Consider the following 14953-nt stretch of genomic DNA (forward strand, 5'->3'; position numbering starts at 1 on the left):
TTAGTTAACTGAATAGTGCGAGTTCGGAACACGTCATTTCAATCCCTTCAAATGACGAACCAATTCATCGGTCGATGTTGGTAATTTTTTAACATATCAGTATTGGACCAATAACTTGATTGATTTTTCTGAAATGAATCAAATATTCAAACCAATCATATAGGTTTAAATTAAATTGTATGCAGACTTGATGGATTTGTCTGAATTAAAAAGCTATATTACAATAGTGGATTTTTTTTATTTCTATTTTCCTCAGGGTCTTTTCTGAAGGAATTGTTCTTGTTGTGTTTTAGAATTTGTAGGATTGTGAATAAGGACATGTTGCTAAATAAATTACATAAATGCATTTTTTAAAAACAGACTATCATAAACGTTGGTTTATGATCAAATATATGCATCGTATTACTTGCATTTGCAGTATTTTAGCCAGCCATAAAAGCAGCATAACTGCAGAAAAAAAATCTAACATATTGTTTGTGTTAGAAATACACTTCCCAAAGCAAGAAAAATTTGGGTCAGCTAAAAGTGCATCGAATCAAATTTATTTTTGTTTAAAATTTCAGAAAGATTCAATAGTGCTTTTAGTTGTTGTCATTTCACTGGCATGCATTTCAAATCAATTAATCCATACTAAGTTGAACTGCAAAACTGCATGCATCTGGTGTCTGAAGTCATTCAGTTCCCCTTTTTTCACTCAGTGCAGCTTTCTCTTGTTTGATAGGCTGCTGCCATTGCTGAATGTTGATTTCAGGCCCCTCTAATGAAGGAAGTGGATTGTGTACACTGTATGGGTGTGTCAAGTCACAGTTCAAACACATTCGCCTGTGAGTGAACCGTGGGCACACCATTCTGTGGCGGAGAAGGAATGTTGGTATGGTGTGACCGATTGAGCAGATCGGCAACACATTCAGCGACATTTCAAGTCGCTTAAGGATTTACTGGAAGCTGTATTTGCTCTGTGCTTCTGCTCTAAACTGGACTTTGTATCATGAAGTGGAACAGTGTGTCGTCACGCCTGCACACATGATGTAATTCCCCACTGGTCACTGATTGGCCCTTAACTTGGCATAAACTTTGGTTTCCTGGAGGAGCCTGTGTACTCTGGACTTAACTTGACTGAAAGAATGGTGGACAAGATATGGAGGAAGAGTTGGCATTTTTTTGAAAACAGACGATCTTTTCGCAGTAAGCCATCGCCTCGTAGGGCTTCAGAGCACAAGAGTGTGTAAGTAAAGAGAGGAGTTTGTGAAAAATAATAGATGTCTGACTGTTTGAGACTGTTTATATGGCACTGGTGTTTTCTGAATTTCTAAGGTTATTGTAAGTAATGTGTTCTAACTTCTTTGAACTTAATGAAAGTGCCTCATTTTATTGTACTTGAGACAAAAAAGATGTTAGAAAAAGCATTTTCTCTTGTTCAGCTTTTTAAAATACATCTGCTGGTTTCAGTACCTCATTTGAAAAGCTTATAAATCCCCAGCATCAACCTACTGTCTACTATCAAAATATAATCTCAATATATTCAGACCCAAACTTTAAAGTATCTCTGTCGCTGCTTTTAAAATCGCTCTCTATCCCTTTGCTCTGATTTCAGTGTGGAAGGAGATGGACGGCCAAGTGAGAGCGGTCCTTCCTTGGACGGCAGAGCCAACTATGGCCAGGGTCCCGTAACTCACGGGTCAGCCATCAGCCCCGACCGATTCGACGGGCCGCTTTACAGCCACGGGGTCCAACCCGGGCCGCAGAGGCCCCGTCGACCCAAACTTCAGCACTCGCAATCCATCCTCCGCAAGCAGGCCGAGGAGGAGGCCATCAAGCGGTCTCGTTCTCTCTCTGAGAGCTATGAGCTCTCTGCTGACCTTCAGGATAAACAGGTATACCTAGAAGTTATCTGGACAGGTTTCTTCTTGTCAAGTTTACATTTTTTAAAATTGTAAAAACAATCTAGAATTTTGAAATTTATCAGAAAACCAGTTTTTGTTTTAAGTGTTTTGAGTTCAGAGGATTGAGGTACAGTCTCCTTTTCTTTTATTCCATCCACCATTTAAAATACACCAGTACGTCTGGTACCAAACTAGCTCATCAACAAAATGGTGCCTCTACCATGCTTTACAGCTATTACAACTCTTCACCATGAGATCATTTTGGAGCACAGGTGTATTTCTTGGTTGTCACCCACTCTTTATTTACTACATGTGGTTACATTAGTGTTCTCAAGGTTTCCAGTTCATTGGCAGAGTAAAAGTTTGTGTTAGGATATTTGTCATTTGTTTGTAAATGAATGTTCCAATAGAAGGAACATCGAGATGGAATGGAAAATAAAACTTCTGGTTCTACGAAGCCCCAACTTCTACCTTACTGAAAATGTACAGCTTAAAAGCCAGATCCCCTCCAGAAAAACCAACCAGTTTAAATGACCTCTGTACCATTTCTGATAACAGTGGTTAAATATCAAAACAGAACTCTGTCAGAGGCTGTTTCATAGCCACAAAATGTGTGGTTTACAATTTTCTGTGGGGCATTTGATTCTAATATTAATAATTATCATCTGAGGTGAATATATTAATAGACATTAGTCATTTATTTTAATTTCCAAACATTGAGAGCAGAGGAAACCCAAGATAAATTCAAACCTATGTGCTCAACTACTGTAGTGCTCTGGTGGTAGTGCAGGTTTACAGTTAATTTTCTTCTTCCTTTGCTTAGGTGGAAATGCTGGAGCGAAAATATGGTGGAAGGTTCATAACTCGGCATGCAGCTCGCACCATTCAGACGGCCTTCAGGCAGTATCAGATGAACAAGAACTTTGAACGTCTCAGGAGCTCTATGTCAGAGAACCGTATGTCCAGACGCATCGTTCTTTCTAACATGAGGATGCAGCTTTCATTTGAGGGCCCTGAGAAAGTGCACAGCTCATACTTTGAAGGGAGGCAGGTGTCCATGACAGAGGATGGCACCCCGCTGTCCATGGTGCAGTCTGAACGTGGGGATGTGGAAGTCCACCAGCCAGCAAACATGACGTCACATCCGCCGCCGCAGGCCGACCTGACCGATGCCATTACAGAGCTGGAGGATGCCTTCTCCAGGCAGGTTAAATCTCTGGCAGAGTCCATAGATGATGCGCTGAACTGTCGTAGTCTTCAGGGGGATGAGGGGCCTGACCCTGAGGCTATGGGCTGCTCCAAAGTGCAAGGAGAAGTGCCCTATCAGATGAAGTCCCACCGCAGGCCAGCTGGTCGGATGCGAGATGAAACTGTTGCATCGTATAGTGACGTTACTTTGTTCATCGATGAGGATGACATGCCCCATTCTGCTGCTCTGAGGTCAGGAGACCAGCCGTCCAGTACAGAATCAGACTTACGGCTGCAGTCAGTAAACTCCTCCCAGGAGTACTGGCCTATTGACTCTAAGGATGAGGGTCGTGACACAGACACTAGCTGCCGCAGCACTCCTTCTCTAGAGTGCCAAGAACAGCGTCTTAGAGTGGACCACCTCCCTCTTCTGACTATAGAACCTCCAAGTGACAGTTCAGCTGAGCTCAGCGATCGCTCTGACCGCAGCTCTGTCAAACGACCGCCTGTATACGAACCTCACGGCCACATCGTGACGTCCTCCCAGGCAAGCCCCAAACACATATCCCACGGACCCCCGCCACGAGCGCCCTCCCGTGACGACGACGCGCCTCTGCGCCATCGCCACCGGCAGCTAGAAAGCCACCTGGCAATCAATGGCTCAGCAAACCGGCAAAGCAAGTCTGAATCCGACTTCTCAGATGGGGACAACGACAGCATCAATAGCACATCGAACTCAAACGACACTATAAACTGCAGCTCCGAGTCCTCATCGAGGGACAGCCTTCGAGAGCAGACGCTAAGTAAGCAGACGTACCACAAAGAGACTCGAAACAGCTGGGACTCGCCAATCTTCAGCAATGATGTGATCCGCAAGAGACACTACCGCATCGGTCTCAATCTTTTCAACAAGTATGTACTCAGCTGTGATGGAGCAGCTGCTTGACTTCTCTTGTTAGTACCAAGAAAATAGACTGAGTGATTGCAAAGCCATCGGAGAAGCTGTGCCCTCTCTTGCTCTATAAATTGCATCCAGTTGTGTCTATATCAAGTACAAAGTCAGTCTTAAAGCTGCTTTTTAAAAGAAAAAAAAAAGGTCACTTTGTGTTTGTTGTGTAATAGAGATTTAGTTTTGTTTTGCAGAGGGGGATGAATGTGACAGATTGTTGTTAGAAGCTAAACCTAGCTGACTATTAAATTACAGAGATATTGCCGATTAGAGGTTTCTAACAGATTATTTTATAGTTTTAAAACCTTGCGAATATTTCTCCATTATCCAAATGATAATGAGGACTCAAAGAACAATTAAAATTAAATGTATAATTTTGCCCGTCTCAGTCATCTAATGCTTGAATGAAAATTATCAACCAGCTTGCCTGAAGATGTCTTCAATAGGAATTTTCAGAAGCTCAAGCAGTTAACAGATCATTCTCTCCAGTTCTGGCATTAAGTATTAAAATTGTGATTAAAATTCTAACATGATGCTGCATGTTGAAATTTCAGGAAACCCGAGAAGGGCATCCAGTACTTGACCGAGCGGGGGTTCATTCCTGACACGCCGGTCGGTGTTGCCCACTTCCTACTTCAAAGGAAGGGGCTCAGCAGGCAGATGATTGGAGAATTTTTGGGTAATCGACAAAAACAGTTCAACAGAGATGTCCTGGAGTAAGTCTGATTTGTTTTTATTCAATTCTCTCCCTAATTTAAATAACAGAAAACCTTTATTCAAATTTATGTTGTCATAGTGGTCATTCTTTTAAGCTAACAAGTGAACTTTCCAATAAATGTTAGCATTTATTTATTTACAATGAAACAAATTGCATCTCAGGATTGCAGCTTGTGAAAACCCAAGGATATCAAGCATTCAGATATTGTCATATCTGAATGTCAAGAATGGGGCCAACAGTAGCCATGGGTCATGGTGTTAAATTTACCCTGAGCTATTTATTCAGTGAGAAAGAAGAATGTTTTCTCAAAGCAGTGTCTTGGAGACCTAACATACCAGCAATGGACCCAGAGATATAAAAGTGTTCTGTGGCAATTCCAGTCTGCCAGCAATTAATGGCAAATGGTTGACTGCGACAAAAACTAATTAAAACATCTGGCGGACTTTGCAATTTCTACTATAGATTTGACCAGATGTGACTCTGACACGTTCTTTTTTCTCCAACTCTGGCGTCACCAGAAATGTTATATTTGAGAGCCAAACAGTGGTTGTGAACGTTTCTCTTTTCTCTGCATTACAAATTTGTGTTATATATCAGTTTTATGCTACACTACTTTAATGGAGTTACTGATGCGAGTCTGGATGTTAACTTCCTGCTATTTTTGTCAGAAACAGCTGAAGCACACACTTTGATGAAGAGGGATCTTCAACCCTCTGTTTTGTATTGGTCCAAGGAATTGTAACCTATTCCTTGGACAAGTGCTTCTTTATAAAAAAATAAAATATAAAAAAAACACTCTTTTCAATGAGTGATCCGTACAGGATTCTCCAGATCATCGTACTATCTATAAATAAACTCTATAGCAAAACTTCACTTTCTTTAAAGCCATGTGACTATAGGGTTCTGTCTCAAAAGAGTCTTTATGTGTCAGTGTTTTAAAATAAAAACCCACTGTAGCTTTAATTAGTACTATTACTGTTAAGAATTTGTAGGTTTTATGACTTTAGAGTGCAATATTTAATTTGTAAATATAATTTAATACTCTTAAATTCTGTTTCTATTTTGTGAAAACAGTTATATTCTGTGTTTATTAACTTTACTTTTGGAAATCCATTGTCTCTCCTCTTGTACCAGCTGTGTGGTAGATGAAATGGACTTCCAGAGCATGGAGCTGGATGAGGCTCTTAGGAAGTTTCAAAACCACATCCGTGTCCAAGGGGAAGCTCAGAAGGTGGAGCGGCTCATTGAAGCGTTCAGGTCAGACGGCGAGCTACAACTTCACTCGTAAAAATATAAAACAAATCATCAGTAAATCTCACAGTAAAAACAGTTTCACAGTTACTCTGAAACCAATAAAAGTAGAACAGAGTAAAAACAGTCATTTTTATATTAACATCTCATTAAATCTTGCAATTTGACAGTTACTCTTCTATTGTTTGTATAGTTGTTTTGTGGACAAAAAAGGACCTTTTTTATCATTACTTCTGCTTTTGTAGAACAGCATTGACAGTATTTCCTCACAATGAAATTGATCTGTATTGTACGTGTTCTTTGTTGTAAACTGATGTGCTTTCACATGTTCAGCCAGCGGTACTGCATCTGTAACCCCACGGTGGTGCGACAGTTTAGGAACCCTGACACCATCTTCATCCTGGCCTTTGCCATCATTCTTCTCAACACTGACATGTACAGCCCAAATGTCAAGCCAGAGAGGAAAATGAAACTGGAAGACTTCATCAAGAATTTAAGAGGTAGCAAAGTAAAAAAAAGTTTATTGATGTATAAAAAAGTGTGTTCCTTGTAATGAGGGTACAAAGTTTGGTTTTCCTGTCCTGTTCTTAAATGAAACTTAAAGTACTCTGACACAGCAAGTCGTACGGATAAAAAAAACAAAATTATATTGCGCTTTTAAAAAGCACAAAATAATTCTGGGAAAATGAAGTCAAGTTGCCCCTCCCCTCATTGAATGCAGACTTTAGCAAATCGTAGATCAGTTCAGAGAGAGAGTTGCTCCACCAGTTTCCTGTACAGATGGAGATATGCATTCACTGGTGCAACGCTTGAGTCATTGCTGTCTTGCGGCAATAACTGCAGTTCTTGCAATATCTGTCTATGATGAAAATACTAAAAAGGGTCAGAGTTAAGAAAAAATCAAACATTAAACCTATATGAATGTGCTGGTACATCTGGTTCTTATATTGCTTTGTGACTCTCGTCTTTAGCATGGCTTCCGCTGGTTTTAGGAAATGGCCGTCATTACTGGCGTGTTAAATTACGCTTATAGGTTCTGGGCTGTCTTCGTTTCTTGGTAAAATATGCAACAGGCATTTTACAAGCTTTCATTCCAGTTAAAATCTTAAAGTACTTTTTTGTGTTTATAACTGTAGAAAATAAAGGGTTTTTCCAGTTTTACCTACCGGGCAACTGGTTTGCATCAGGCTGGACACTTAATGATCCTAAGATGTTACTGTTAGGTATAGATCATAACCATGTGCAAATTTTTGTTATCTTTCTTCTTATTATTTTGACTTTCCACGTTAACACAGTAAATAAATGTCCTTACCCAGTCTAGCAGTCAGTGAAATTACTGTCACTGCATATTTCTACCTTCTTGAAAACGCAAAGTCATCAATAACTAATAAGAAGTCCCAAAATCAGGGCTGAACTCTCAAGTGTTAAGTGTAAATTAAAAACTACGTTCTTTGCTGATGTGGTGTCATTAATAATTATGGCTTAAAGTAAGATTTTCTCCAGACTTAATACCTGAAATCAAAAATAAAGGCTGGGTTCATTTTCAGTATTTAAGTTTATTTTTAATGAATTTATTTTAAATCATTCTGCATAGTTTACCACAAAATGCCAATAGATATGGAGGAGTGTTTTTTTTTTCTTTTTTTGTTTTTTTTTCTAGACGCTTTATTTCTGGAAGAACATTAAGGCAGTCTCCCATACTCTCATCCAGAATATTAGTTAACAAATGTATAATATAAATCCTTTTTAATGTGCTTGACGCAGTAAATCAAGTCTTTTGTCTTCTCCAGGTGTGGATGATGGGGAGGACATACCTAGAGAAACTTTGGTCGGCATCTATGAGAGGATTCGCAAGCGAGAGCTTAAGACTAATGAAGACCATGTGTCACAAGTGCAGAAGGTGGAGAAACTCATAGTGGGAAAGAAACCAGTGAGTAATGACACTTGTTTTACTATTACAGTCATAGAGATGTTTACATCATCATCAAGCTCTTTGATTTTGGATGAAATTGAAGAAATTGATCTCTTACCTAGTTACTCTCAAGAGTCTAAAATTATCTTTTATAAGTCAAATCAGAATTTTCCCTGCAGTTCTAGTTCTTTAATGACAAAGTTTAGGAAATGTGAGGAATTTAAGTTTAGAAATGGCACACATGCCTTTGGCTACACTTGTGAAATTCCTGACATGTCTGAGTATAGACCTTCATGCTGGTGATTTTTAACACACCCAAAGCCCTTGAGATGTGCTGCCCAGTGCAGCAGTACTGATTAAAACAAATGGTTACCTGCCTCCTCCTTGACGCACTGTAGAAACTATGAGATTTCAGAGAAACTTACCTGCGGTGTTGAAACACTGAGGCCAGTGTTATTTCTACATTTAATTGAAAGTGTTTCCAGATTTGGATGTACTTGAGCCTTTTATTCTTCCAGCAGTGAACACAGCTCCATTATTCTACATTGTTCTGCACTGCTCAGCATGCAGTGTTGTTTCTGTCATGTGTAAAGGGTAAAACTGTGACTGACCTGTGAAGCCTTGCTAGTGAGGTTTGGTTTGCATAGCAGCAGTGTTTTAAAAGTTCAGCCTGAACAAGTACTAGTTCTATTTTCGGCTCAGTCTGGCCAAAGCTGCATTTATACATGACCATAGTTCACCACCAAAATGGTCAGATCTAAAGTCTCATCGCCAGCATAATCCGGATTCTGTGCATTCCGTAATCTTTTTATGACGTAAATCTTTGAAAACAGAATAGAATATCATATATTTTTAACATGTTTAATTTTGTAATTCTTAGTTTTTCTATTTGCTTTCTTTGCAAAACTGCCTTTAATTATGGCCAAATTCCTCCCAAATAACTGTTGTCCTTCATGCTACTGTATCCCATGTCACTTGTCAGAAAGCAAAATAATCTGAAAATGTTACTAAAAATCAAATAAGTTTAGAAGCACTTTTAGGTTTTTGTTCCTCACTTCAATAAAAATGTGTTTAATTGTTGGAGGTTTGCTGACAAAATGGTAAGTCAAGTAAATTAAATGCTGCATTTGTGCAGTTTTGTCAGCTATAATGATATCAATGCCACTTATGACAAGGTTTGACCAGCACTTTGCTGAGAGGACACAAATTTTACTTCTGCACCACTGGAAATCATAAAATCTATTCAAATGTGACCCCTGAGTGAAATGAGTGCCTTTTTCATTCTTATTACACATTCTACTGACTGTATCGGTCATACTAAGAATTCAATGGTTATATTATTCATTATTATAGTGTTGTTGATGTATTTGTGTCATTCAAATTCAACAAAGAAAATGTTGCAAATATATTGCAAATATAACAATCATGACCTTTTTCCCCCCTACATGAACATTTGAGTGATAATCTTGGAAACCTAACTAGTTATTTATCATCAGAAATTACTGACTTTCAAAAATTAGTTTATTTAGCTGGTTTATTTAGATCGGTGATCTTTAGAAAACCTGACAACAATTTTCTTTGTCTGAAAAGTTGCTGACTAAAGTTAACTGCTCATGTGCAGACATGACCTGGTTGGTGGGTCTGTCGGTCACAAAGCAGTGGAGGATTTTTAGGCCTGTACAGAGACTGATAAGATTGGTAAATAAGATCTTTTTCTCATGCATGAGCTGATTTCCCAAAACTAAGGGATACGGGGCTAGGTTATCAGTCGGCATATTTATCGGTTCACCCCCAGTTTTATTGGATGCGCGATTTTCAAGTTATTTATAATGGCCATTGACTTCATTAAGAAATATTTTATTTTACCATTAACTGAAAAGTAATTCCAAAATCTGTCCTCTCTACAGATTGGTTCACTCCACCATGGACTGGGATGTGTGAGTAACCTATTAATCTCATTAAATGATTTGTGACTCATCCAAGTTGTTGTATCTGCAACACACTTCTGTTCCCTATTAGTCTGTAGACTGAGGCCATAAAAACCTCTAAAGCATTTGTGAGGACTTTTTTTTTTGTCTCATAGGTGCTGTCGCTGCCCCATAGACGTTTGGTGTGCTACTGCCGCCTGTTTGAAGTGCCAGACCCCAACAAGCCTCAGAAGCTGGGCCTGCATCAGCGGGAGATCTTCCTGTTCAATGACCTCCTTGTGGTAAAAGCCGTCTGCTCTTCCCACCTCCCTCTTTACTCCTTCTCCATCTTCCATCCCAGGTCCATAAAAACAATCTCGTTTGTGATTTCAGGTAACAAAGATTTTCCAGAAAAAGAAGAATTCGGTTACATACAGCTTCCGTCAGTCCTTCTCTCTGTATGGGATGCAAGTGATGCTGTTTGAAAACCAGTGTAAGTGTTTCAGATGACAGTTCACATCCCAGAGGTTGATAAAGTCAGTAAGCTAGTCAAACTTTCCAGGCTTAAACTGACCAGTTGTAAATTGCTCCCTCATTTTCCAGATTACCCAAATGGAATCAGACTTACATCAGCAATACCAGGTGCAGACATCAAAGTTCTCATCAACTTTAATGCACCCAACCCCCAGGACCGTAAGAAGTTCACAGACGACCTGAGAGAGTCAATTGCAGAGGTCCAGGAAATGGAGAAATACAGAATAGAGTGTGAGCTGACTTTTTTATTTTTTGTCCCTCCCATCCCCCCTTCTATTTCTTTCTCTCTCTCTCTCTTTCTGGCCAAGTTAAACAGAAACAGGGCATGGTCCTCATTATTCAGCTGCTTCAATTTATAAGAAAGTAGATTACAAGAGCTCCCAGCATGGCTCAGATTATTCTGGAGAAGCGATGCTAAAATAAAGAGCAGGATGTTGAAATGTCTTTATGTCGGGCGAGTCCTTGTCACTTAACCCCGGTGTTTCCACGGTTCGTTTTCACAGCCGAGCTGGAGAAGCAGAAGGGGGTGGTGAGGCCCAGCATGTCTCAAAGCTCCGGCCTGAAGAAGGAAGCCGGCAATGGGGGTATGAACCGTGCCAGTCTGGACGACAGCTACGCCATGGGCGAGGGTCTGAAGAGGAGCGCCCTCAGCAGCTCCCTGCGGGACCTCTCTGAAGCAGGTAGAGCAAAAATACGGAGCTTGTGTTCTGCCAGCTGGTTTTCACACTGAAAGAAAAAGCAGTTTGCTTTTCTTATTCTCCTCTCTGCCGAGAAGTTTAAGGGGATAAAAATAGCAAAATGTTGTCACTGCACCATCGTTCCGAAATCATTAACTCACTCGGTTTGGTCTAGAAGTTGTGTTTCTCTTTCAGGGTTTACAGTGTCTTGCAAAGGTATTCATTACCTTTGAACTTTAACCCATTTTGTCAGGTTACAACCAGAACTTTCAATATGTTTTATTTGAATTCTATCTGATAGACAAACACAAAGTTGTGCATAGTTGAAGCAGAAGAAAAATCTTGCATGGTTTTTCAATAATAAAGAAAAAAAAAATCAGCATTTGTGTTCAGCAGCCTTTACTCAAATAAATCGTTTATAAAATCCAGTGAAACCACTAATCCTCAGAAGTCACCTGCAGTAATTAATAAATGGAGTTCATTTAATCTCACATAAATCCAGCTGTTCTGTGAAGGTCTCAGATGTTCATTAGAAAAGAAATAGCATCACAAAGACCAAGATACATACCAGACAGGATAGGGAAAAGTTGTGGAGAAATTTAAAGCTGGATTAAGTTGTAAAACAAGATCCCAACGTTTTAACATCACGAGGTGCCCAGTTCAGTCGAAAGTCTGAGCCATTTATCTGAGGTTTTAGTGAAACAGCGACGTTAATAAGGAAGACTCACGTTACTCTGGAGGAGCTGCAGAGACTCACAGGTCATCCCCAGGGCAATCTGTCAATGGGAGAACTGTAAGTTGCAAGAAAACTGTTTGCAGTTTGCCATCATCCATTAAGGAAACCCAGCTAGTATGTGGAAGAGAAGAAGGTGCTGTGGTCACTTGAGACTAAATTAAACTCATGCGTTAATGTGAACAAGCCAAGGTTTACACCTGAATTCAACTGGAGCTCTGTGTTTACTAAAGCTCCCCATCTAATCTCACTGAGCTTGGCCTGTTGTGCAAAGAAGAATGGACAAAGATATTATATTCTAGACATGTAAAACTAATAGACACGCCCCAAAAGACCTGCACCTGTAATTACAAAGTATTTTCTCACTCAGGCTGAATACAAATGTGAAAATAAATAAATAAATTATAATTGTCTTAAACTTTATAAGTATGCACTACTTTGTGTTGGTGTATCCCATAACATCCTAATACAACACATTGATGTTTGTTGTTGAAACCTCACAAAATGTGAGAAAGGTCAAAGGTTGCTCTTTCAACACACTGTATTTAAGAGTGACTTGACTGAGAAAAGGTTTAGCAGCTTTAGCAGCTTTTAAACATTTATTCCTGATCAATAAATAAACTGTTGGGCAGTACTCACTCGTTTTTATTTGATTAAATTTCTTTCTAAACATCGTCTCATTCTTATAATTGCTTATCTTTTTTTTTGTTCCCAAGCATTTTTGCATTCCTCAGTTTATTTTTTCTTTTTTGTTTTTTTTATATATCCAAAGACATTTAACACACACGTTTTACTCAGAAATCCCATGCCGTCTCCTTTCACCTGTAAGCAAACCACAATCTGAGCAGCAACAAGATGAAGATAGTCTTTGCATTGAGAATCACCCCATATCCCGAACGTCAGTGTGTATAACTGTGTCTTAGAATCAGAAATACATGTCATTCATTACAAATAACAGCTATGTGAAAGTTATCAGGTGATTAACTTGATAACACGATGAAATCCAGTTAGGGGGTCTGCCTCACAGTTCTGAGCATGAGGTTTCTTGTTGTATCGATTGACCCTCAGGGGGGAAACTCCAGGTCAGGTAGTTCATAGTCGTCCCTTTTGCCCTCCTGTCTCCTGTGTTTTTTTTTGTTATTTTTCTGTGCAGGATGTGGCATGTTAGTGGGGTCATTTTTGTTTGTTTTATTTTATTTCTCCATACTCCATTCCACATGTATTTTACTGTCCATACACATCAGGTATTTTCCTGCTTATGTGTAATTATTGGTCATATATCACTGGCTAAGTGGGCCCTAAAGCTCCACCCTTAGACCTGGATGTGCCCACACATCGAATGTGCAGCAGCCACAGTTTTGCTTCTGATCTGTCTTCTGCTTTGTGACTCTTGCTGAGACTGGCTTTTATTTATTTATTTATTTTATTTTTGCCCTGCCTGACAACTTTAAGAATGAGTTGTCTCAATTTACTCAAGAGAAAATCTGTTGACATTTTGCTCCACTGATGAACCTTGAGACGGGATTTAGAAATAATCCTGGGAGTTAGGATCTCCTGATATGAATAAAATTTAGACTAAAACGTAATGCAAAATCCGGCCAAAATTATGTAATATTTTTTTTTTCTCTTCACCGATTTTTAATTTGACTTGGAAGTAAAACAAACAAACAAACAAAAAAAACAAAGCTCCACCTGCCTCCCACTTCCCTCTCAGACCTGAACGCCCCTCTCTCCATACGCCTCGATCTCTCGTATTTGGATCTTACTCAACGTCACAAGCCACTGCGCCGCCCCACCCCACCCACACCCTCTTTTGGTTTTGGGCGGCCGGAACGTCTGTAGTCGACCCAGGAAGTGCTGTCGATCTCTAATCTCTGGTATTGCATGTCTCGGGCAGGCAAGCGAGGGCGTCGCAGCAGTGCAGGATCACTAGACAGCAATATGGAAGTAAGTTGGAAGCAGCTGGTATCCGAGCTCCTCTCTCTCTGTGATGATGTGCACTGTGAAACACTCCATTTATTTTTTTGGTCTTATACTTCCTTTGCTTCATAGACTCCAGTCCATTTGTTTGGATCATTTATTTTTCTTGATGGGATGCCTTTATAACCTGCTTGCCTCAGTTAGTGTGCATGCATGGGTTGCTTGCCTCCCCTCTTGTTTTTTTTGTTTTGTTTTTGGGGGTTTTTTGGGGGGTGGGGGGAGTTTTTTGGAAGCCAGAGATCTCCAGTTTTGGTCATGTTATATGACCAATATACACTCTACCCTCAAACAAGCATGACTCCCACTAATGCTTCATCTGATCCCTCCTCCTTCCTCTCCCTGTCGCCTGTCTCTGTCTTTCATTCAGTCACATCCAAGCGGTTTTCATTTGGTTCTTCTCTTTGGCAGGGTGGTAGCTCTGAAAGACACTAGGAAACTCTTCATTTCCTGCAGCCCCTCTCCCTGTCTGGGTCTGTCTTTTATTTTTTCCTCTTATCCACAACTTTTCTTAGATGCTGTAAGGTTCAGCGAGGAGTGTAGCCTGCATAAAAAGCCATGGGCTTCACACACTTTAGAAAGATGTGGATTTCATCCATTCATTGTGCACTCATTCCATATATTCATGAGTCAAAGTGTAGAATCTTGGAAATCTTGTGGTGCAAATGTTGTTTGTTCAGTTTTATACAAAGCATGGTAAAGGGAAAAAAAGAAGCTTTTTTTTTGCACCCATGGAGTAGTTTTGGATCCAAAACAGGAGGCAGAGTGCCCAACCCTGTTGTGAAGTTTGCACACGAGTGCTTAGTTCCTTCTGCCATCTGACTTCTAGTTGAATGCTGATGTGTGAATGATAAGTTTGCTTGTCACACCCTCTGCATGTGGAAACTGTGCCTTCATTAATAATGCCAAGTTGCATGTGTGACTTTTTAATTTAGAGGCATAAAACAGAAATCTAGTTTTCCCAACTTCCTTCTCTTTTCAATATTTATCCTTGTCAAAGTATTGATGACCACAGATTTACTTTTTCAAGATGATTGATTACCTGTCTATACCAGCAGAGCTTCTCTGAAAATGGGTTCCCTTTTTGTCATGAAAGCTGAAATATTCCTGCTGCTGCCTATCATGACATTTTTAGTTTTTCATTTGCATGCTATATAACATTTTGCTACTTCTTTATCTGAGAAAAGAAAACAGTAATTCAGAGGCTCGCAAAAGTGTTCATAC

The 14953-nt window shown here is 39.7% G+C and overlaps 1 protein-coding gene across 10 annotated transcripts in view; it reads left to right on the forward strand.

The window, feature by feature from the left end:
- The window catches only part of LOC129370430 (IQ motif and SEC7 domain-containing protein 1-like), a 116310-nt gene that overhangs the window by 96033 nt on the left and 5324 nt on the right, over positions 1-14953 (forward strand). For 7 of the 10 annotated variants that reach the window (XM_055046418.1, XM_055046420.1, XM_055046422.1 and 4 more), the window contains 12 exons: positions 1595-1874; positions 2707-3983; positions 4575-4736; positions 5873-5995; positions 6323-6489; positions 7780-7919; positions 9809-9838; positions 9985-10110; positions 10202-10301; positions 10412-10573; positions 10846-11022; positions 13650-13699. In XM_055046418.1, the coding sequence (XP_054902393.1) occupies positions 1595-1874; positions 2707-3983; positions 4575-4736; positions 5873-5995; positions 6323-6489; positions 7780-7919; positions 9809-9838; positions 9985-10110; positions 10202-10301; positions 10412-10573; positions 10846-11022; positions 13650-13699 (2794 nt within the window). Of the gene's footprint in view, positions 1-556; positions 1226-1594; positions 1875-2706; positions 3984-4574; positions 4737-5872; positions 5996-6322; positions 6490-7779; positions 7920-9808; positions 9839-9984; positions 10111-10201; positions 10302-10411; positions 10574-10845; positions 11023-13649; positions 13700-14140; positions 14203-14953 lie in introns of those variants that run through there. The other 3 variants (XM_055046425.1, XM_055046421.1, XM_055046427.1) reach the window with 3 other exon arrangements.

Source organism: Poeciliopsis prolifica, unplaced genomic scaffold (assembly GCF_027474105.1).
Source record: "Poeciliopsis prolifica strain line A6 unplaced genomic scaffold, Auburn_PproV2 SCAFFOLD023, whole genome shotgun sequence".
Lineage (NCBI taxonomy): Eukaryota > Metazoa > Chordata > Actinopteri > Cyprinodontiformes > Poeciliidae > Poeciliopsis > Poeciliopsis prolifica.